General features: G+C 47.0%; 1 protein-coding gene across 1 annotated transcript in view; it reads left to right on the forward strand.

The window, feature by feature from the left end:
- Positions 1-21053, forward strand: part of alg9 (ALG9 alpha-1,2-mannosyltransferase) — an 81862-nt gene extending 60809 nt beyond the window's left edge. Inside the window, exon 15 of the mRNA XM_033049951.1 lies at positions 20577-21053. Within this exon, the coding sequence (XP_032905842.1) occupies positions 20577-20700 (124 nt within the window). The 3' untranslated portion in view covers positions 20701-21053. The remainder of the gene's footprint in view (positions 1-20576) is intronic.
- Positions 21054-22158: the final 1105 nt, after the last annotated feature.

A 22158-nucleotide genomic window follows, 5' to 3' on the forward strand; every position in this document is an offset into this window, starting at 1 on the left:
GGCTGGTGCTTCTACCGGCCTGAGGTTGGGGCAGGCATTCCCTCACCTGGAATGATTGGGGGAAGGTGTAAATAAAGGGAGAAGAAGGAGGAGAGGAAAATTAAGTTCTGGAATTGTGAGATATTAGAATAAAGGAAAAGAGGTAGACAAAAGTGCTGGAGAAACTCAGCGGGTGCAGCAGCATCTATGGAGCGAAGGAAATAGGCAACGTTTCGTGCCGAAACGTTGCCTATTTCCTTCGCTCCATAGATGCTGCTGCACCCGCTGAATTTCTCCAGCACTTTTGTCTACCTTCGATTTTCCAGCATCTGCAGTTCCTTCTTAAACAAAGGACAAGAGGTGCCTGCTTTCCCTGCATCTCTTGCTTAGACCAGGACCACACTAGCCTTCTGGTAGAGGTCACCACCTACTCTGGTTCTTGCTGAACCGATGTTGCCTGACCAGTTGAGGGCTCCAGTGCAGGGGGGGTCAATTTAGACAGCTGGGCAGTCGGTCACACAGCCAGCTCCCAACATTTAAGGAGCAGTTAGACAGGTATATGGATATGACAGGTTTGGAGGGATATGGGCCAAACCCGGACAGGTGGGTCTAGTGTAGCAGAGACATGTTGGGCGGTGTGGGCCACTTTCCACGCTGTGTGGCTCTGTGACTCGAGGTTAGTGTGTAGTGTTCAAGTGGCTGACAGTTGCTGGGAAGAAGAAGCTGGAGGTCATGGCTTTCAGGCTCCTGTATCTTCTTCCTGATGCTGTCACTCTATGACTCCACGACTCTCACACTGCAAGCTGCCACCTCTGAGCAGGAGACAGGAACAAGGCTCTGAGCTCCGACGAAAAGCTGTGCAGTGGGAGTGCGCTGTGTTACCATGGTGACAGACCTCATCTGCACGCCACACTTGTACCGTGGCAACCTCAGTGTTGATGCCTGATCACGGGCGAGATCTCGCCGGTCAATTTACTCGCTTTGGCAGAGTGTGGAGAGCACCCCTCCACGCTGAAGTGCACCTTCTGCACACAAGCGTTTTCCACTGCACTGAACGCGCTTGGCTGGAGATGGGCCGTGGTGGAACAGTGGTTCTGTGGTGGTGCAGGTTGGTGGAGCAAGGACAGAGGTAGCAATAGCTTCTCAGACACCACAAGAAGGAACTAATCTTCACTCTCCGTCCCTGTTGGAATGTGGCAGTAAAGTTGCAAACAGCAAATGGCTACCGTCTGGCAGTTTGAGAATCCCCACATCACCTCGAAACAAGGAATCACACATGCTGGTTTACAAAAAAGGACACCAAGTGCTGTATGCCCCTTCCACCTTTGGGTGAGATGCTTCAGAGTACAGAAAATAATGGGCAAGTGAGTTTAAATAGGAGTAAGATCAGTCTGAAGAAGGGGTGGGAGATTGCAACCTTCATGTGGTCCGCCCAGTTTCGACGAATGCAATCAACCTGGCGTGCACAATCAAGTAAGATCAAATAGAACAAGTTGTCCTACAACTTTAGGCTGTGCACGCCATACGCAAGAAGAAGAAGTCTGAAGAAGGGTCACGACCCAAAACGTTGCCCATTCCGTCTCTCCAGAGATGCTGCCTCACCCGCTGAGTTACTCCAGCATTTGGTGTCTACCTTCGAGTTTAAATAGGAAATGGGGAAAGAGTAAAACGGAAAGGGTCTTTAGAAAGGTCTCAGTGAAGGTGAGGAGGGAGCATGTTCTTGCCGTGGAGCCTCAGACAGTGGCCGAGTCTTCAGAACCTAGATGAGAAATCCAAACCCCGAGACCTGTAGACGTTAGTGGTTTGTGAAAAGGATCGGTCAACTGTGGCAGATTTGGGTTATCAGAATGATCATCTGAGGGATGAGGGGAGAGAGAGGGAGAGGGGAACAGCTATTGGTTTCTTTAGTATATTTGCCTCATATGAAGCATAAAATTATCATTAAATCGTTTAAACGCTGAGGAGACACAGTGCTGACAAATATGTTTCTATTTTGTGACCTTTCCTCATTGTAGATTGTACCCCTGTCACTGGCCCTGACCAGAACTGAACATTGTGCCTCTCATGGCCACTGCAATCGCTGGAGAATTGAGTCATCTGTGACTTAGTTGTTTCTCTACAGCCCACTTAAGATTTTAAAATCATCACCAGTTGATGATTTAAGCTGTAATTCTATTTTTAAGTCCCTGTACGAAGACTCATCAGCATGTTTAAATAATGAACCAGCAGTGGGGAAATGTACTCCAGGAATATATTTCCTTGCTGGTGTCCGCACCAATGCTTGGCATGAGACAAGAGAGGAGATGTGATTGCCTTGATACTCCGCCTTGGTTATGGAGCTGGGCGCACGGTGAGGTGGAACAGTCCAGCAGAGGGGTGGATGCACAGCTGCTGCAAAGGCGGAGTGAATGGGAATGTAGAATGTCTTTACCCTGTGAATGGTGAATTGAATCTGTGGCAGATTTGGGTTCTCTGACCTAAACATGAGTTAACAATCAAGAGGTTAACTCTGATAAAGGAGATAGATACATAAAGCTGGAGTAACTCAGCGGGACAGGCAGCATCACTGGAGAGAAGGAATAGGTGACGTTTCGGGTCGAGACCCTTCTTCAGACTGGAAAAGGATAAAGGGTAATGGACCAGATAAAGGAACTGTTGATTCTTCTCTGTTTGAGCTGGAAGGTTATGCGTTAATTCCCCATTCCACGGTTAAACAGACTGTTGAGGTGAGCATTTAAGAGGGAAATTGAAGGTGTATTGCCAGTCAAGACACTTCCAGTGACTAAGGGTGCTGTCTGTACGGAGTTTGCACGTTCCTCCCCGTGACTGTGTGGGTTTTCCCCGGGTGCTCTGGTTTTCTCCCAGACTCCAATGACGTACAGGTTTGTAGGTTAATTGGCTTCAGTTAAAAATTGTAAATTGTCACTCGTGTGTGTGTGTGTGTGTGTGGTGCGTTCTAGTGTAATGGGGATCGCTGGTCGGCGCAGACTTGGTGGCCTGTTTCCGCGCAGTGTCTCGAAAGTAAAGTAAAGACTGTGCAGTGAACTGTGGTGAGATCATACAATCCCTCCCTCCAGCACCACCAAGAGCATGTCTTGCTGTGTAAAGCCTGCGGGTTAGGTCTGGAGGGAACCTCAGTAGATCCGCAGCAGTTTGGAACAAGATGGTGAAAGCAAATTCATCTCTCTTGTCCAGCTGCACGTTCAGTTTGCTTTTATCTCAGATTTCCATGAACCATGATTTATTTTATCATTTTAACGGAAATAACCTTAATAAAAATATACCTAATGGTAAGGCACCACTTTAAGCTGGAGTGACTCAACGCGCCAGGCAGCATCTCTGGAGAGAAGGAATGGGTGACGTTTCGAGTCGAGACACTTCAGACTGGTGAAGAAGGGTCTCGACACGAAACGTCACCCATTCCTTTTCTCCAGAGATGCTGCCTGTCCCGCTGAGTTACTCCAGCATTTTGTGTCTATCTTCAGTTTAAACCAGCACCTGCAGTTCCTTCCTCGACACCATTTCAAAATTTCATTTAATTTTTCTGGCCCTTTGGAAGAAGGTGCAAGACAGTAACAATTTACACATTCGGTGACGGGAGAAATGATTGTCTTCTCATCCGCTTGGAGGGTTTTTCTCATTTAACACTGGGATTGGTTACGCATTATTGGATTGGCTGCGATCTGCCTTTGCGCGATCTCCCTCGGGTGGCACAGAAGGGCAGCATTCCTTGAGAACGAGGCTACACAAACCTCCCGAGACCTGAGCCTCGACGCTTACAATGAAGAACTCTCGCTGTTGCTGAGATTGAGATTTTCGGCGACATAATTACACAGTCTAGGAGAATGTGACAAGGTGACTTTGTACCAGACATTTTCAATTGCATTCCAGCATCAACTTTGTTGTAATGGAGAGGTCATTTACACTCTCTTGCAGACATGAACCTTCACTCCAACAAACACACAGGAACAATTCCAACTAAATCTGTTCGTGAAGAAGGGCCTGCACCAGAAACGTCACCTATTCTTTTTCCCCGCTGAGCTACTCCAGCTTTTTGTCTCTGTCTTCAGTGTAAACCAGCATCTGCTTATACATCCTTCTTATACATTTAAAGGGTCTGATGTGTGTTCCACAGTGAATTTACTTGTGGATTTCAGAGGAAATATTCAGTTCCACCTCAGAACCCACAAAACCACCATAGAAGAAGGGTCACAACTTAAATTATCGCCTATCCATGTTCTCTAGAAATGCTGCCTGACCTGCTGAGTTACTCCAGCGCTTTGTTTTTTTTTTCTATAAACCATTGTGGTACCGACTCATCTTCAATGCAGAAGGTTGCCTCTGAGGAGACCAAGACAAAGTACTGGAGACTCTCGGCAGGTTGGCTAGCATCTGTGGAAAGACAAACAAGCCTAACATTTAGACTTTAGAAATACAACGCAGAAACAGGCCCATCGGCCCACCGAGTCTGCACCAACCAGCGATCACCCCATACACTGGCACTATCCTACACACCTGCGACAATATACAAAAGCCAATTAACCTACAAACCTGTTTAAGAAGGAACTGCAGATGCTGGAAAATCGAAGTTAGACAAAAATGCTGGAGAGACTCAGCGGGTGCAGCAGCATCTATGGAGCGAAGGAAATAGGCAACGTTTCGGGCCAAAACCCTTCTTCAGACCCAATAGGCAATGTTTCAGGCCGAAAACCCTTCTTCAGACTATGCAGAGTATGCAGTTATGCAGAGTACACAGAGTCTGAAGAAGGGCTTTCGGCCCGAAACGTTGCCTATTTCCTTCGCTTCATAAATGATGATGCACCCGCTTGGCTAACCTACAAACCTGTACGTTTTTGGAGTGTGGGAGGAAACCAGTGCACCCGGAGAAAACTATGCAGTCACAGGGAGAACGTACAAACTCCTTACTGACAGCCCCTGCAGTCAGGATCGAACCCGGGACTCTGACGTGCTGCCCTTTCAGGTGAGAAATCATTCCATGCGATGTGACTCTGACATTTACACCACAGGAGGCCATTCAGCCCACCATGCCCCTGTGGGCTCTTTGAGACACGTTCAGTTTTGTCCCATGCCCCTGATCTCCTTGCAGCGGTGGTGGCGGCAGGGATGGATATGCAGGGAATGGAGGGATGCGGACCATGTGCAGATGGTGGAGATGAGGGTAACAGCGTGATGTCTGGTGCGGACATTATGGGATGGAGCGCCTGTTCCTGTGCTGGACTGTTCCGTGTAAGTCAGCTGCGTTCTGTGGTGGATTGAAGACCTCCCTTGAGGAGCCATCTGCACCTCGGGGAGAAAGGAAGTAAGTTGGTAACATGAGGTTTTGTACTTCACTTACGATGTCTGGCGTTAAACAATAGACAAGGTCTTATGATGTCACTGGTTAAACAGTGAGTTAGACAAAATCTGTCTAAGCCATTCAGAGCAGATAGACTGTGAAATGTGTTGCCAGGGATTTTCTCTATTGTAATCCCGATGTTTTGTGTGCTGCAACCCCCATCTGCAGCTCTGGACGCAGTAGAACATCAACAATGCAGTGTAACGTGCACAGACATCGTGTTTGTACTGAGATTATATTTACAGTCTCCCCGTCTCCAATCGAGCTTGACCTGTCCCCATGGCAGTGTGATCACCGACAGGACACTTATAGTGGTACGGTGGCACAGCGGTCGATTTGCTGACACCCGGGTTCGATCCTGACTACAGGTGCTGTCTGTACGGAGTTTGTACGTTCTCCCCGTGACCACATGGGTTTTCTCTGGGAGCTCTGGTTTCCTCCCACACTCCAAAGACTTACAGGTTTTGTAGGTTAATTTGACTGAGGTAAAAACTGTAAAATGTCCCTAGTGCGTTGGATAGTGCTAGTGTACGGGGATCATTGGTCGGTGTCAACAAGGTGGGCAGAAGGGCCTGTTTCCAAGCTGTATAAACTAAACTAAACAACTAAAAAAGTTCACCGGGATAAGGGGCCTTATAATTGTAAATGTGGTAACTTCCTGAAACTCTGACCAACACAGACATTCAGGAACAAATACCATGAGGGAGCATTAAAAATTCCAGGTGTCAATTTATAAGACCTACATACCTGTACGTCTTTGGAGTGTGGGAGGAAACCGAAGATCTCGAAGAAAACCCACACGGTCACGGGGAGAACGTACAAACTCCGTACAGACAGCACCCGTAGTCGGGAATGAACCTGTGTCTGCAGCGAGCAAGCGTTGCAAGGCTGCACTACCGTGCCCCACCTGGTGTAGTCCTTGAGGACTACCTCTGCAGGAGGCGCACCCAGGTGCAGGTCTCGACCCAGAACGTCACCCATTCCTTCTCTCCAGAAATGCTGCCTATCTTGCTGAGTTACTCCAGCACTTTGTGTCTATCTTCCTTAAAAAGCACATCCGCGACTGAGGGTGTCATAGGTAGGGGAGGTAACTGAGGTCAGAGGTCACATCTAAGGGGCAGGCAAAGAACAGAGTGGTGACCACCAGGTAAGGGAGTAGGTCGAGACCTCAGGAATCCCCTGTGGCCATTCTACTGCAAAACAGGTATACAGGTCTGAAGAAGGGACCCATTCCTTCTCTCCAGAGACGCCACCTATCCCGCTGAGTTACTCCAGCTTTTTGTGTCTATCTTCGGTTTAAACCAGCATCTGCAGTTCCTTCTTACACAACAATTGCTGTAACACCAGTAGCAGATGAATGTGTAGCTGAGGAGTTGGTACGGGGGACAAGGCTGAATGCCCCCCCCCCTCCTCTGTCATATTATTCTTTGCATTTTGTGGCTGTGATAGATGAAGGAAGCCAGGCAAACCCGGGACGGTTCCAACATTAAAGGGAATCTGGGACTTTTTTTTGTTCAAGAAATCTACTGCGGAAGCTGAACTTTTCAACCCTTTCTGAGTAACTTTATTATTCCATCCTGCCAGTGGGTAATGTTCATCAGATTAATTCGGAAATGTAAGCTGACTTGAGTGAACATTTACAAGAGGTATTTTACGTCCCTTGGCAGTCCCTTTATTACGAGGAACATCATTTTTGTTAAATATATGCTGAGGTCCTGGACGTTCCTTTTACAAACTCTAATTAAGCCACAATCCGTCTGTGTTTGTGAGAAGCATTTGTCTGCACAGTTGCACTGCCACCACACAACTGGCACATGTTGACATTAGATATCTAGGAATATACATAGAAAATAGATGCAGGAGGAGGCCATACGGCCCTTTGAGCCAGCACCGCCATTCAATATGATCATGGCTGTTACTCCCTCCTTCCCCTCCCCCTTCCCAGTTCTCCTACTGTCTCCGCCTACCTCCTTTCTTCCCCCCCCCCCACCCACATCAGTCTGAAGAAGGGTCTCGACCCGAAACGCCGCCGATTCCTTCGCTCCATAGATGCTGCCTCACCAGCTGAGTTTCTCCAGCATTTTTTGTCTACCTTCGATTTTTCCAGCATCTGCAGTTCTTTCTTAAACATCCAGAATCAGTATCCCATTCCTGCTTTTTGCCTATATCCCTTGATTCCGTTAGCCCTCAGAGCTAAATCTAACTCTCTCTTGATCATCTGATCATATTATTGGTTGAGGGTCAGTGGAAAATACACTTGTCAGAGGTTATGAGAGAAGGCAGGAGAATGAGGTTCGGAGGGAGAGATAGACAATAGGTGCAGGAGTAGGCCATTCGGCCCTTCGAGCCAGCACCGCCATTCAATGTGATCATGGCTGACCATCCCCAATCAGTACCCCGTTCCTGCCTCCTCCCCATATCCCCTGACTCCGCTATCTTTAAGAGCCCTATCTCACTCTCTCTTGAAAGTATCCAGAGAACCGGCCTCCACCTCTGAGGCAGAGAATTCCACAGACTCACAACTCGTGAAAAAGTTCCTTGTCTCCGTTCTAAATGGCTTGCCCCTTATTCTTAAATAAGAGGTAAGCCATGATTGAATGGGGGAGTAGACCTGATGGGTCGAATGGCCTAATTCTACTCCTATTCCTTATGACCTTATGTTACGATATATTAAGATATAACATTGAAGTCAAATACATTCTGAATTAAGAAAGTTCAAAGGTCTCCAATGAGGTAGATGGGAGGTCAGGACTGCACTCTAGTTGGTGAGAGGCCCATTCAGTTGCCTGTTAACAGCTGGAAACAAACTGCTTTCCCCTCCAGAGGGAAACTAATTCCCTTTTCTCCCCTCACCCATCGGATATATGATTCAAAATGTTAAAAAAACACCGACCACCAGATTCAGGATCAGTTCTTTCCCCTCTGTTATCAGACAACCGAATATTCTTCTCAGAAGCTAGGGTGTACTCCTGATTTTAGTGTAGTTTAGAGATACAGTGCAGAAACAGGCCCTTCGGCCCACCTGGTCCGCGCCAACCAGCGATCCCCGCACGTGAACACTATCTTATGCCCACAAGGGATAATTTTTACATTTACCAAGCCAATTAACCTACAAACCTGTACGTCTTTGGAAAGTGGGAAGAAACCAAAGATCTCGGAGAAAACCCACGCAGGTCACGGGGAAAACGTACAAACTCCGTACAGACAGCATCCGTTATCGGGATTGAACCCGGGTCTCCGGCACTGCATTCGCTGTAAGGCAGCAACTCTACCGCTGCGCCTCTGTGCCGCCATAACCAACTGTATCAGTATACGTGACAATAATAAATAAATACCGACACACAGTGCTGTTTTTTTTGTGACAGCCTACTGGGACCTCGAGAGTTAAATGTCACTATTTTGTTTTCTGGCCATGCAACACGTATGTGTATGTTTTGTGTCAACCTCCACCTTTTGTGTACAATACCAATACCTCAGTCTGAAGATGGGTCCCGATCTGAAACGTCATCTGTCCATTCCCCCCACAGATGCTGCCTGACCCGCTGTGTTCCTCCAGCACTTAAGTGTTTTGCCCAATACAGGTGGAGTTTAGTTTATTGTCACGTGCACCGAGGTACAGTGAAAAGCTTTTGTTGCGTGCTAACCAGTCAGCGGCAAGACAATACATGATTCCAATCCAGCCATCGTATATTGTATAAATGCATGTCTTCCCTATAGCGGGACCTTGAATGGGTTTGTTGCGTTTTGATCATGATGGTTGATATCCCGAGCTGTTGCCGCTGACGGTTGCTAGGTAGCGGCGGGGCTTGAAAGTAAAAGGGTTAATTGAGTGGATATCGAGCACATCACAGCCACGGTGTGAGGTTACACTGAGCCGGCAAACCAAACAAACCTTGGCTTTGTCAATGTGTCGTGTGTGTGTGGGTTTTTTTTAAAACTTCAGTTCGTATCTCATCCCTGCAGCTGATTGCACTGCTACTGAAGCGGTGGCTACAGGGAACGGATAGAAACTCTCGCATTGACGTCAGCAAGTGCAAGTGAATTCTCGCATGTGGAACAATCATTGCGCTGATAAATGAGCCCGATAATTGAATTAGATAACAGACGGAGCCCGGTACTAATTACGCCAGTGGTGTCACTGCCATTTCATCACATCTCAGCAAAGTGCAAAGTTGTGGCACCATTAAGAAGTTTGCATAGAGTCATACAGCACAGAAACAGACCCTTCGGCCCAACCTGTCCATGCCGACCAAGGTGCCCCATCTATGCTTGTCCCAGTTGCCCATATTTGGCCCATATCCTTCTAAAACCTTTCCTATCCATGTACTTTTAAATGCTGTGATAGTACCTGCTCCAACTACCTGCTCTGGCAGCTCGTTCCACCCACCATCCTCTGTGTGAAAAAATTGCTCCACAGCTTCCTATTAAATATTTCCCCTCTCACCTTAAACCTACGTCCTGTAACTGTGAGTAATTGAATAAAATCTCTTTGCTAACAAAAATAATACAAAGTGCTGGAGTAGACTCAAAGTGCTGGAGTAACTCAGTGGTTCAGGCAGCATCTCTGGCCCGAAACGTCACCCATTCTTTTTCTCCGGAGATGCTGCCTGACCTGCTACAGCACTCCAGCACTTTGTGTCTATCTTCGGTATAAACTAGCATCTGCAGTTCCTTTCTACACAAAGTGCTGGAGTAACTCAGCGGGTCAGGCAGTATCCTTGGAGAACATGGATATGTGACATTTCCAGTCAGGGCCCTTCTTCAGACTGAAAAACCATCACCTGAAACTTGCCTGAAGAAACGTCCCGACCCAAAACGCCACCTGTCCGTGGTCTCCAGAGATGCTGCCCGACCTGCTAAGTTACTCCAGCACTTTGTTTCTTTCCTTGGCAAACCGGTATCTGCAGTTTGATGTTTCTAGCACCCTGTGAGTAATTGCTGGGAATGATTAGCAGCTCCAGGCTGACATACAGGAACGCACAGCCCAGCAATCTGCTGCCTGACGTCAGGCATCAGATAGCACATCTTGGGACATGTGCCAGTGGGAGTTGTCTGGTGTGATGGAGTCATAGAGTGATGCAGTGTGGAAACAGGCCCAACTTGCCCACACCGTTCAACATGTCCCAGCTACACTAGTCCCACCTGCCTGCGTTCGGCACATATCCCTCCAAACTTGTCCTATCCATGTACCTGTCCAAATTTCTCCTAAACATTGCCATAGTACCTGCCTCAACTACCTCCTCTGGCAGCTCATTCCATACACCCATCACCCTTTGTGTGAGAATATTACCCCTCAGATTCCTATTAAATCGTTTCCCCTTCACCTTTAACCGATGTCCTCCGGTCCTCGATTCCCCCACTCTGGGCAAGAGACTCTGTGCATCTACCCGATCTATCGCTCGTGAGCGAGGGACATGAGTGTCGAGGGAGTTTAATGCAGCATCTCTCCTCGACGGCTACACTCTAGAGGGGACCTTGTTTGCTCTTCTGCGCCTGAGGTTAGAGGTCGAGATGACGCAAGTCAATCTCAAGTTTATAAAGAGGAGACACATGAACTGCATTTGCTGGAGTCTTGTGCAGAACACAAAGTGCTGGAATAACTCAGCGGGTCAGACAGCATCGCTGGAGGATATGGATATGCTCCAATATAAAGCACTAGTGAGGGCTTCAGTCACAAATAACTGAGGAATACTGTGTAGGAAGGCACTGCAGAAGCAGATTTCAACCGATGACAGAAACAAAATGCTGGAGTAACTCAGCGAGACAGACAGTATCTCTAGAGAGCAGGATTGGATGGCGTTCTGAACGGCCTCGACCAGAAACGTCACCCTTCCTTCTCTCCAGAGATGCGACCTGTCTCACTGAGTTACTCCCGCAGTTCGTGTCTAACTGTGGGATACTGACAGTAGGGTGTGTGGGGCAAAACTATAGGAACAGAAACTGAATATATATTGCTCCAAAATTCAGATATTACAGCATTCCCTGCATATCCATCTGCCTATCTAAAAGCCTCAATACCACTTTCGTATCTGTCTCCATCACTAGCCCTGGCAAGCACGTTCCAGGCACCCACCCACCCTCTATGTAATATACTTTCCCCCCCACATCTTCTATTGGGGATAGCATTGTATTCTGCATTCTGTTTCCTGTCGACCAGCCTTAAGAAGGGTCTCTCCTCAACCTCCCACACTCCAGCACCGGTTAGTGAGCACAACATGACTTTCCCACTATCGTCCTGGCAAAGAGTTTTTGAATATCAGCACTCTGTACATTTCTCATTAAAAACACCATTAAACCTCCATTAAACCCCATGATTTTTTGTCCTTCAAAGATACTGGCTAGAGATAAGATCTCCTGTTATCTTTCGCCCAATCCCTTGAAGAAGTTTCTATTTATGTAAGATTGTGGTTTACTCTGAGCTGCTGCATCAAGGTGGAAGTGCTGACGCAGGTGCTCCCTGCCTTGTAGAAGAAGAGGCTTCATCATCCGCTACACACAGTAGCTATAATTCCTCTCTCTACGTCAATTATCCAAGTCCCTAAGACATTAATCACCCGAGGCTGATGTCATCGCTCGCACTGACTCCCTTGCAGTCAGCAGACGTCATGCCTGCCTCTCTCAATATGTAAATGCCACGCTGCTTATCTGCAGAAGTCAATTTCTCCCTGTTCCAAACTGAGAGTGTTAATCCCACCATGTTCAACATGCCTCTGCCTCTCTGCCGATCCCAGGCATGCCGAGTGCTGTGAAAATCGCCCCCCGTAGCACGGCAAAGGCAATAACGTGAACGTCAAACTGTAACTTGAAAGGATGGGGAAAGGATTAAAACTCTGTCTTTCAAGTGCAATTATTGAATTGCCTCAATTACCACCTCATTCTATGAACCCACCATTATTATTTATTATTAAATCGTTGTAAACATTAGCGACGCAGTGGTGCTGGTTTCCCACGGGCACGGTGACGGACGCACTACACATCTCTGTCCTCCATGCAGCTAGCGACCCATCCAACCCACCATGCTCTGTTTGAAAAAGTTGCCCCTCAGATCCTTAATAGATCTTTTCCTCTCACCTTCAACCTATGCTCTCTCGTTCATCATTCCCCAACCCTGGTACAAAGACATTGCATTCGCCCGATCTATTCCCCTCATAATCATGTACAGCTGTATAAGATCACCCTATAAGTCCTAGCCTACCCAACTTCTCAGGCCCTCAAGCCCTGGCAATATCCTCATAAATCTTCTCTATACCTGATTCCATTCTCAGGAATCAGGTAGGCACCCAAGGAAATCAAAAGGGAATGATAAATGAGTTAAAATATCAAAGCAATGTGGGTGAATCATATTCATTACAGTTTTGCTAGCCTGTCATAGAGTCTTACAGTGTGGAAACAGCCTTCGGCCCAACTTGCCCACACCGGCTAACATGTCCCATCTACACTAGTCCTATCAGCCTGCATTTGGCCCATATCCCTCTAAACCTGTCCTATCCATGTACCTGTCTAAATGTTTCTTAAATATTGCAATAGTCCCTGCCTCAACTACCTGCTCTGGCAGCTCGTCCCACACACCTACCATCCTTTGTGTGAAAATGTTACCCCTCAGATTCCTATAAAATCTTTCTCCCCTCGCCCTGAAACCAATTAACTCTGCAAATTGCAAGCAATTGCACTTCGCTACATCCAACATGTGATCCACATCCTGAAGCTATGCAGATGGACAAGGCAGTTAAAGAAGAATTCTTTCGACTGTCATTGAAGAACCCCGTTTAGAAATATTCTTGAAACAGCAGGTGTCTGGAATTTAAGAATAAAGGGGAAAAAGTGCATGGTTAAACTCGAGCCCTTCAGCTGCCGGTGACTGCAGGCGGGTCATCTGAAGTTGAAGACATTTCTCGCTAAAGCAAACAACAGATGGTGAGAGGCACCACCGGCAACATCATCTCCCAGGATATGTTCATCACTGACTAACCTTTCCAGCTCAGCTGTGCGCTCCTTCAAGCTTGGGAACTAGTTTCACTTGAGCATCATTGAAGATTCATGAGGTGTTGAATAATTTTCCACTCCAGTGCAGCAGACTCTTGAATCAATCTGCCGTCCTGATTTGATTAGTCGGCCCTGCGTGGCCTGTGGGACCCGCTGACAATCCCCGCACTTGGCTCTGCCGCTGATTATGTGGGAACGAACTGCAGATGCTGGTTTACAATGTAGGCACAAAGTGCTGGACTAACTCAGCGGGTCAGGCAGCATCTCTGGAGAAACGGGATAGGTGACTTTTTGGGTCGGAACCCTTCTTCAGACAATCCTTCTTCAGATTTTCTATCTGATGCAAATTTTTCACTTAGCTCTCACGGTCCATGGTCTGATATTTACAATGTTTAACAGGCATTTGGAAACACTAGTCTCCTGGCCAGGCTCGTTTCCCCACACAAGGTCCAGTGCGGTCACTCCTCAAGTTGGATCACCAACATACTGCTTTAGGAAACCCCCTTGGATACCCATAACAAATTCTGCCTTATCTAAGCCTTGCACACTGGGAATGTCCCAGCCAATACTGGTGACGCTAAAGTCACCCACTACAATAATCTTGTTGCTATTACATCTTTCTATAATCAGTCTACATATTTATCTGTTCCTATCTCATGCTGGCTATTGGGAAGCCTGTAGTACAATCCTATCAGTTCAAAAATAGAACACAGAACACTACAGCACAGGACAGGCTATAACCCCTAGTGTTGGACATTTCCACCCTGGGGAAAAAAGGTTCTGTGTCTGCCCTATCTATGCCTCTCATAATTGTATATGTTTCTATCAATTCTCCCTTCAACCTCTGACGTTCCAGAGAAAACAGCCAGTCTGTCCAACATCACCCTGTGGCTGATCCCCTCTAACCCAGGCAGCTTTCTGATAATCTTCCTCTGTATTCTCTCCAAAGCCTCCGTATCCTTCCTGTGATGGGGTATCCAGAACTTCACGCAATACTCCAAATGTGGCCTAATCAGAGTCCTATAGAGATGTATTGTGAAAATAGGCACACCATTGCGATTAGATCAATGGTTTACATTGCAGCTGCTTTAGCTCCTGTCGTTTGGATGATAATATTCTTCATCTGCGAGTTAGGTGAATGTGGGTTTAAACTCCGAGACATGACTGCACAAGTCCGGTCCTGTATTCGGGACATGTTGTTGCTTCCAGACACACAGGTCCAGGCACGAGAGGGAGTTATTCCCAGTGTTTCATCCTTCGGAAAGTATTACGAAAGCTGAATATTTGGTGATTCTGACATTGCTATCTTCTGTGGGCAAAGGAGTTTGTTAACTTTAATAGTGAAAGGCACTGCAGAAATGTCGGTGTTCCTCTGATACAATTAACACATATCCTCCAGTAATGCATTCGGAATTGATTGCATTTCACTTGTCAGGGTGTTCTCATTATCTCTGCGAGATCCTCTTTAAACGGCTGCATAATGCAGTCACGATACAAGCTGCGAGGAGCGTTCTCTCTGAATATTTTTTTATCAGCTCAAGGCTCCTCCGAGCTCATCTCCTTTCACCTCATCTGTGCTCATCAGAAAAACAAATATCCAGACCAGTTCTCATCCAGAGCCATCAGCCAGCTTCCACCACCTCAGGTGACTTTAGTCAAAGGATAAAGTGCAGACCTTTACGTAAAGAGCAATTAGCCGTTCTTGGTTTGGGGGCCAGTCCACTGTTACTGGTGCAGATGGAGCTTGTTAGCATGAATATCACTTTAATATCTGTCTTCAGGAGTGTAATAAAGATGTCTGATACAGATTCATACTCGTCATTAATGTACTCTCCTAAAACCTGACGTGAGCAGATCGCCAAGACCGGCTTTGTTCAGTGCCCATAATAGTCCAAAGTACTGCGGGCCTCTTCATGAGAAGCTGGACTGCACATCAAAAAAAATTGTTGGAGGAAAAATCTGTAATGGAAACCAAACAAGCTGGAAACAATCCGCAGGTCAGGCAGTATCTGTGGAGAGATTAGCAGAGTCATTTCCGGTTAACACCTTTTGTCAGAGCTTGGAAAGAGAGAAAACCAGTTAATGGTTTAACCCAGGCTCGCTACCACAGCCAGGTGTGTTTTATCATCCTTGCTGCCCTTGATTTGTTCTTAAGGGCCTGTCCCACTTTCACGACCTAATTCACGACCTCTGCCGAGTTTGCCCTTGACTCATACTCGCAGCATGGTCGTCACAAGGTCGTAGGAGGTCGTAGGTAGGTGGTAGCAGGCCATGATGCTAATCGTAGGTACTCGTGGCATCAAGTAGGTCGGGGCGTTTTTTCTAGCATGATAAAAAATGTCCACGAGTATAAAAGATCGTGAAAATGGGACAGGCCTTTTATCATATCTTTCTTTTGTTCTTTGTACTGCCTCATACCTCCAGTTTCCCTCTCCACCTGACTCTCAGTGTGAAGAAGGGTCTTGATCCAAAACGTCACCTATTCCTTCTCTCCAGTGATGATGCCTGACCCGCTGAGTCACTCCAGCATTTTGTGTCTATCTTCAGTTTAAACCAGCATCTGCAGTTCCTTCCTACACATGGGTAAAAACAGATTGTTTCATCCCACTGCTCAACTGATCGCCGTATTACTCTTGAAGGGGATCAGAATTAACTGTTATTAATAATAAAACAATCCTAGGGCAGATTTCGGTTTATGACGTGCCTGGATTTGTGCCAGCGATTTGATGTTAAATGGAAGCTTAACCAGGGCTTTGATAGCGACATTTGAGAGGTGAAACTGACCGGAGTTTGAGTCAGTTTTTGCCTGAAGCAGTTGTCAGCTGAGCAGGAAGCAGAATCCATTCTTTCAACGTTTAACATCAAAGGTCTAATCATCTTCCAGTAACTGACTTTAACTGTGGAGAGGTCTCGTGCCAAACTGTAGACTTGCTGTCCATGTGTTATTGCAAAACCTCAAACACAATTTATCTTCAAGCATTTAATGATTCTCCTGTACTTTCAACTTCCAGCACTTAATGCTAGTGACATTTCAGCATAACTGATCAGGAAGTCAAGATACAGCTCTGTCAGACTGCAATGTTCGGCTGCATTGCATTGGAGTATTACATTCAGTTCTGGTCGCCACATGCTAGGTACATTCAATGGCTGCTGTAAATTCTAAATGGGAATGTGCCAGTGGGAACCCAGAGGGTCCTGAGGTCAAAGTGGTGTGCACCATCCTGCCCTCTCTGTTCACCACCTCTGTGCCTTTGCATTGAGTTCTGTTTTAAAAGTCCATATATCCTGGATCAGATTGGAATATTGAAAGATATATTGGATAAATTAACTGTTTTGGGTCACCCCAACGTAAACCAGGGTGAAGACCATACGCTGCGTTTTGTATTGATGGCTCCTTGAATGTCACATGGATACAATGGGCCAAAGGCCTGTTCTTTAGCTGTTAGTCATACAGCACGGAAACAGGCCCTTCAGCCCACCGCACCATCCAGCGATCACCCCGTACACTAGCACTATCCTACACGCTAAGGACAATTTACAATTTTACCGAATCCAATTAGACTACAATTTGTGCACGTCTTTGGAGTGTGGGAGGAAACTGGGGCAACCAGGGAAACAGGGAGAACGTACAAACTCTGTACAGACAGCGCCCGTAGTCAGGATTGAACCCGGGTCTCTGGTGCTGTGATGCAGCAACTCTTCCGTTGCACCACCTGCGATGCTCGAATGTGATTCGGGCTTTGAGGATTGACAAACTCCATTTGCAGAGTAACTTTCATTGCCTACAGCTCAAGTTTGAGAGGTGGAAAATACATAACTTTAAGCAAAAAGTCACGGGCCACAACATGTTCAAAGACAAGACGACAGAATTTAAAGTTGAAACTAATCCAAGCAGAGTTAAATTGCTTTTCCTCGTCCTCCCAGTCTGTGCCAAGATCAAACCGTCTTCGGGCATGAGCCGTGAGAGGCCACACAATGTCTGGGGAAGAGTTTGCAGGGGAGAAGTTCCTGACTCACCCACCACCCACTCTACCCCCTCCCAATCTCCTTCCCTCCCACCACTCACATCCAGGAGCATTCCCAGTGAGCTATTCCCAGACAGCTATGGGTTCCCACCAGGTCTCAAAGGAAAAGTGGAACAAATGAGGGAAATTCATGTTCATGTTCTAGGAGCTGAATTAGGCCATTCAACTCCGCCGTTCAATCATGGCTGATCTATCTTTCCCTCCCAACCCCATCCTCCTGCCTTCTTCCCATAACCCCTGACACCCACACTAATCAAGAATTTGTCAATCTCCGCCTTAAAAATATCCATTGACTTGATCTCCACAGCCGTCTGTGACAATGAATTCCACAGACTCACCACCCTCTGACTAAAGATATTCCTCCTCATCTCCTTTCTAAAGGCACGTTATTTTATTCTGGGGCTTTATTTGTGGATTACCGAGTGTGGGGCAGATTAGATTTCTCCCCTGGTGTTGCTCTACACACATGTGACTTGCCTCTCCAGCTGAAGTCAGGATTCTGCCATCTCCACTTCTACAGTCATAGAGTCATACAGCATAGAAACAGACCAATCAGCCCAACTTGCCCACACCGACCAACATGCCCCATCTACACTTGTCCCACCTGCCTGCGTTTGGCCCATATCTCTCTAAACCTGTCCTATGCATATACCTGTTTAATTGTTTATTGAGCGTTGCAATAATACCTGCCTCAACTACCTCCTCCGGCAGCTCATTCCATACACCCACCACCATTTGTGCAAAAAAAAGTTGCCCCTCGGGTTCCGATTAAATCCTTGTCACTGTAATCTCTGCAGTTTGGCTGCATCAGGGGAAATATCTCGTTTGGATCCGTCTGCAAAATAATGAAACAAAGATGTTTGTTTTCCAACAATATCAAAGCAATCCTCTCATGCACAGATTATTTTCCCTCGGATAATCATCAATCTTAATACAATTAAATTAATTCAGCTTCCCATCCGTGACATTATCTCCACCGTGTCTGTCCGCGTGGCTCAGTGGATGGAATCTTCCGACCTGTTGCCTGTGAGTTTGGTCTCATAAATCCGTAAGACAAAGGAGCAGAATTAGGCCATTCAGCCCATCGACTGTTGCACCATTCTTTACCCTTTAGAGATACAGTGCGGAAACAGGCCCTTCAACCCACTGAGTCCACACCAGCAGCGATCGCACTGTTCATGAGCACTATCCTACTCACTGGGGATAACTTTTACAATATACCGAAACCAATTAACCTACAAACCTGCACGTCTTTGGAGTATGGGAGAAACCTGGAGCACCCGGAGAGATCACCCATGGCTGATCTATTTTCCCCCTCTCAACCCCATTATCCTTCCTGTAACCTTTGATGCCCTTACTAATCAAGAACCGATCAGTCTCCATTTTAAAAATATCCAATGAGTTGGCCTCCACAGCCATCTGTGGCAATGAATTCCACAGATTCACCACCCTCTGACTAATGAAATTGCTCATCATCTACATTCTAAAGGAACGTTATTTTATTCTGAGGTATGAGAGTTGGGCCGAAGGGCCATTCAACTTGCACAGCCACACAGATCCAACCATTGGCTCATCACCTACTATTAGATTAAACCATGTGTCCAGACATCATTTTCTTGGTAAAAAGCCATGAAGTAATTGAATTAATTGCCGAGAATGTCTTGAACCAGCATGCAAAGTTGTCAACGAGTTTGATTTTTAATGTCGGTGACATTCTAAAAGTTCTTAATTTAAGTTTTTAAAGTGGTTAACTTTTATGATTTTAAAAGTTTAAAAGTTTTGCACAAAACCAAGACAATAGCAATAAAATGCATTCAAATTAAATGTGGTAAATAATTTGCCTGCTCTCCCCCTGCACTGAGACGTGGGGTTGGAGCAGTGGGGGGGTGGGGGGGGGGGGGGGTATGGTTCTCCCTCAGTCACCCACACTCCACCTGCATTGACATACAGGGAGTTGCAACAGTAGGAGAGGGGGTTGGTTCTCCCTGAATCACTCGCTCTCCCTGTCATCCTGCCGTTTGCTCTCTCCACTGGTGGACAACTAGCTATGGGGGAAGCTGGGATAGACACAAAACGCTGGAGTAGCTCAGCGGGACAGGCAGCATCTCTGGAGAGAAGGAACGGGTGACATTTCAGGTTGAGACCCTTCTTCAGGGGGTCAGGATGACAGTGCAGGACCTCCACACATTTGCGGATGTCACCCCAACCTACACCGGTCCCTCCCTGCCCTTTGAAACTGCTTTGCACTGTGGGTCTGAGTGAACATCATTGTATAAACACTGCAATGACGGAAGAGAATTGAAAACTTAGTTACTTGCCTTTCGAAAAATTTTAAACTGCAGACTCAACATCTTAAAATACCATATAAGTTCGCAAAGTGAATTAATGTGCACCTGGCTCCCCTACTCTGGGTCATGAGTTCATTGGCGTCTGTGGAGAATGGGATTAGATTTCCCTGCGGAGCCAGCGATGTCTTCATTGTAATCCATTAAAGAGAGGGCAGCTTGGTGGGGCTGGCTCACCCTCACTTTCCTCTTCCTGCTGGTGTTGATGGAGACTCACATGCAAGGTTGAGATGGTCAACTCTTCAAGTATTGTAAGGAAATAAATTGGTGAAACCACATTTAGAGCATTGTGCTCAGGTTTAGCCATTATGTTACAGGCAAGTTGTTGTTAAACTGGAAAGCACACTGAGTCGATGTTGCCAGGACTTTAAAGGCCTGAGCTGCAGGGAGAGGTTGTGCAGGCTAGGACTTTATTCCTTGGAGCGCAGGAGGATGCGGGGTGATCTTGTAGTGGTGAATGAAATCATGAAGGGGTCTAGATACGGTGAATGCACAGAGTCTTTTATCCAGAGTAGTGGAATGAAGAACCAGAGGGCAGAGAATTAAGGTGGTTATACTGTAACGGGCCTGTCCCACTGTACGAGTCATCCCGACTATTTTTTTTCTCGTGGACATTTCTCATCGGGATGAAAAAACGACCCGACTTACCTGATGCCCTGAGTACCGACGGTTAGCATAACGAGCCGCTACGAAACATCCACGAACTCCCACGGCCTCCTACAGACTTGTTACGGTCATTCTGCGATTTCGAATCAGGGGAAAACTCGGGAGAATTTGTGAATTACCTCGTACAGCGGGACAGGCCCTTAACCCGTGCTTGCAATCGCGGTCCATTACCGGGAGTCTACGTCCTGCACAGGCTCCACTGATTCCATGTCTATGTTTCAGATCGTCAAAGGTACTCCGTGCTTTCTACGTCCCCTTCCTATCCGAGCGGTACACGAGGTACGCAAACTACACCATTCTGAAACCCAAACGGCCGAAGGCAGCGCGGAGGAAGATGGGACGTTAGGACAATACAGCTGGAAACAAGAGGAAGGGAGGACATTCGACCAGAGACAAAGACATCGGTGTCCTTTTGACTTGTCTGTGCTCTGTATCATCCCAGTCAACTCATTGATGTTTACATTTCCTGCTGCTCCTGTATTACTGTGTCCACTGTGCAGACTGACCTTTTCCATCTGTTTGCTGAGGGTTGTTGGCAGTGGGGCAAATCTCTGACCTGCCCACCACACCTCACCAATATTGAAAGTGCATTCCACAAACCAAATATTAAAATGTGTCTGTCCACTCACCCTCACTGCAGCTTAAATATCTTCCTCTCTCACCTGCCTTTTCATCTATGGCATTTGGCCAACAATCTGCCTATCAACCCCCCCCCCCCACCCCTCCTCCCATGCTCCACCAATGTCCTGCCCCACCTCTTTTCCAGCTTTCTTTCCCCCCTGCAATCAATCCGAGCAAGGGTCCTGAACGGAAACTTCACCTATCCCTGTTCTGCTGAGAGACTGCCTGACCCCCCGAGTTACTCCAGCACTTTGTGTCTGAAGAGGGGTCCCGACCTGAAATGCAACCTATCACATTGAATGGCGGTGCTGGCTCGAAGGGCCAAATGGCCTACTCCTGCACCTATTGTCTATTGTCTATCTATGTTCTGCAGAGATACAGCTTGACCCGCTGAGTACTCCGGACTTTAGTCCTTCTTTGGAATAAACCAGCATCTGCTGTTCCTTGTTATCACATTCTTCTCTCCCCTTCCCAGACTAATGAGGATGTCATCCACCTAAAACTCTCCTATACCCACAGATGCTGCCTGACCTGATGGCTATTTCCAGCATTTTCCGCTTTCATTCCAGCTTTCCTCTGGTTTGTGTCTGTTGTCTGTTGTTGTGCTGTTGACGTCTCCCTCTGCAGCAGCAGCAGCCCTCCCTGAATCCCACCACACGTTGCTCACGTCAACGCCTGCAAGATGCTCTCACCTGCACAAGGTTTCTCTTTAACCGTGTGACCACAGTTCCTTTACAGCCCAACCATTGAAAATAAAATCTAATGTGAATAAAATTATTTTGCACCCTGCTATTTCATCACAGATCGTCATTAGTTTGGATGTCACCAGTGGCAGGTATGAGGAGATGAAACCACATGGTGGACACCACTGTCTCCGAGTCTCCGAGTCGTTCCAGGTGCGACAAAGGTTCACCTGTATCTCCTCCAACCTCATCTACTGCATCCGCTGCTCTAGATGTCAGCTGATTTACATCGGGGAGACCAAGCGTAGGTTGGGCGATCGTTTCGCCGAACACCTCCGCTCAGTCCGCAATAACCTACCTGAACTCCCGGTGGCTCAGCACTTCAACTCCCCCTCCCATTCCCAATCCGACCTCTCTGTCCTGGGTCTCCTCCATTGCCAGAGTGAGCAACAGCGGAAATTGGAGGAACAGCACCTCATATTCCGTCTGGGGACCTTGCG

This window comes from Amblyraja radiata, chromosome 33, assembly GCF_010909765.2.
Source record: "Amblyraja radiata isolate CabotCenter1 chromosome 33, sAmbRad1.1.pri, whole genome shotgun sequence".
NCBI lineage: Eukaryota > Metazoa > Chordata > Chondrichthyes > Rajiformes > Rajidae > Amblyraja > Amblyraja radiata.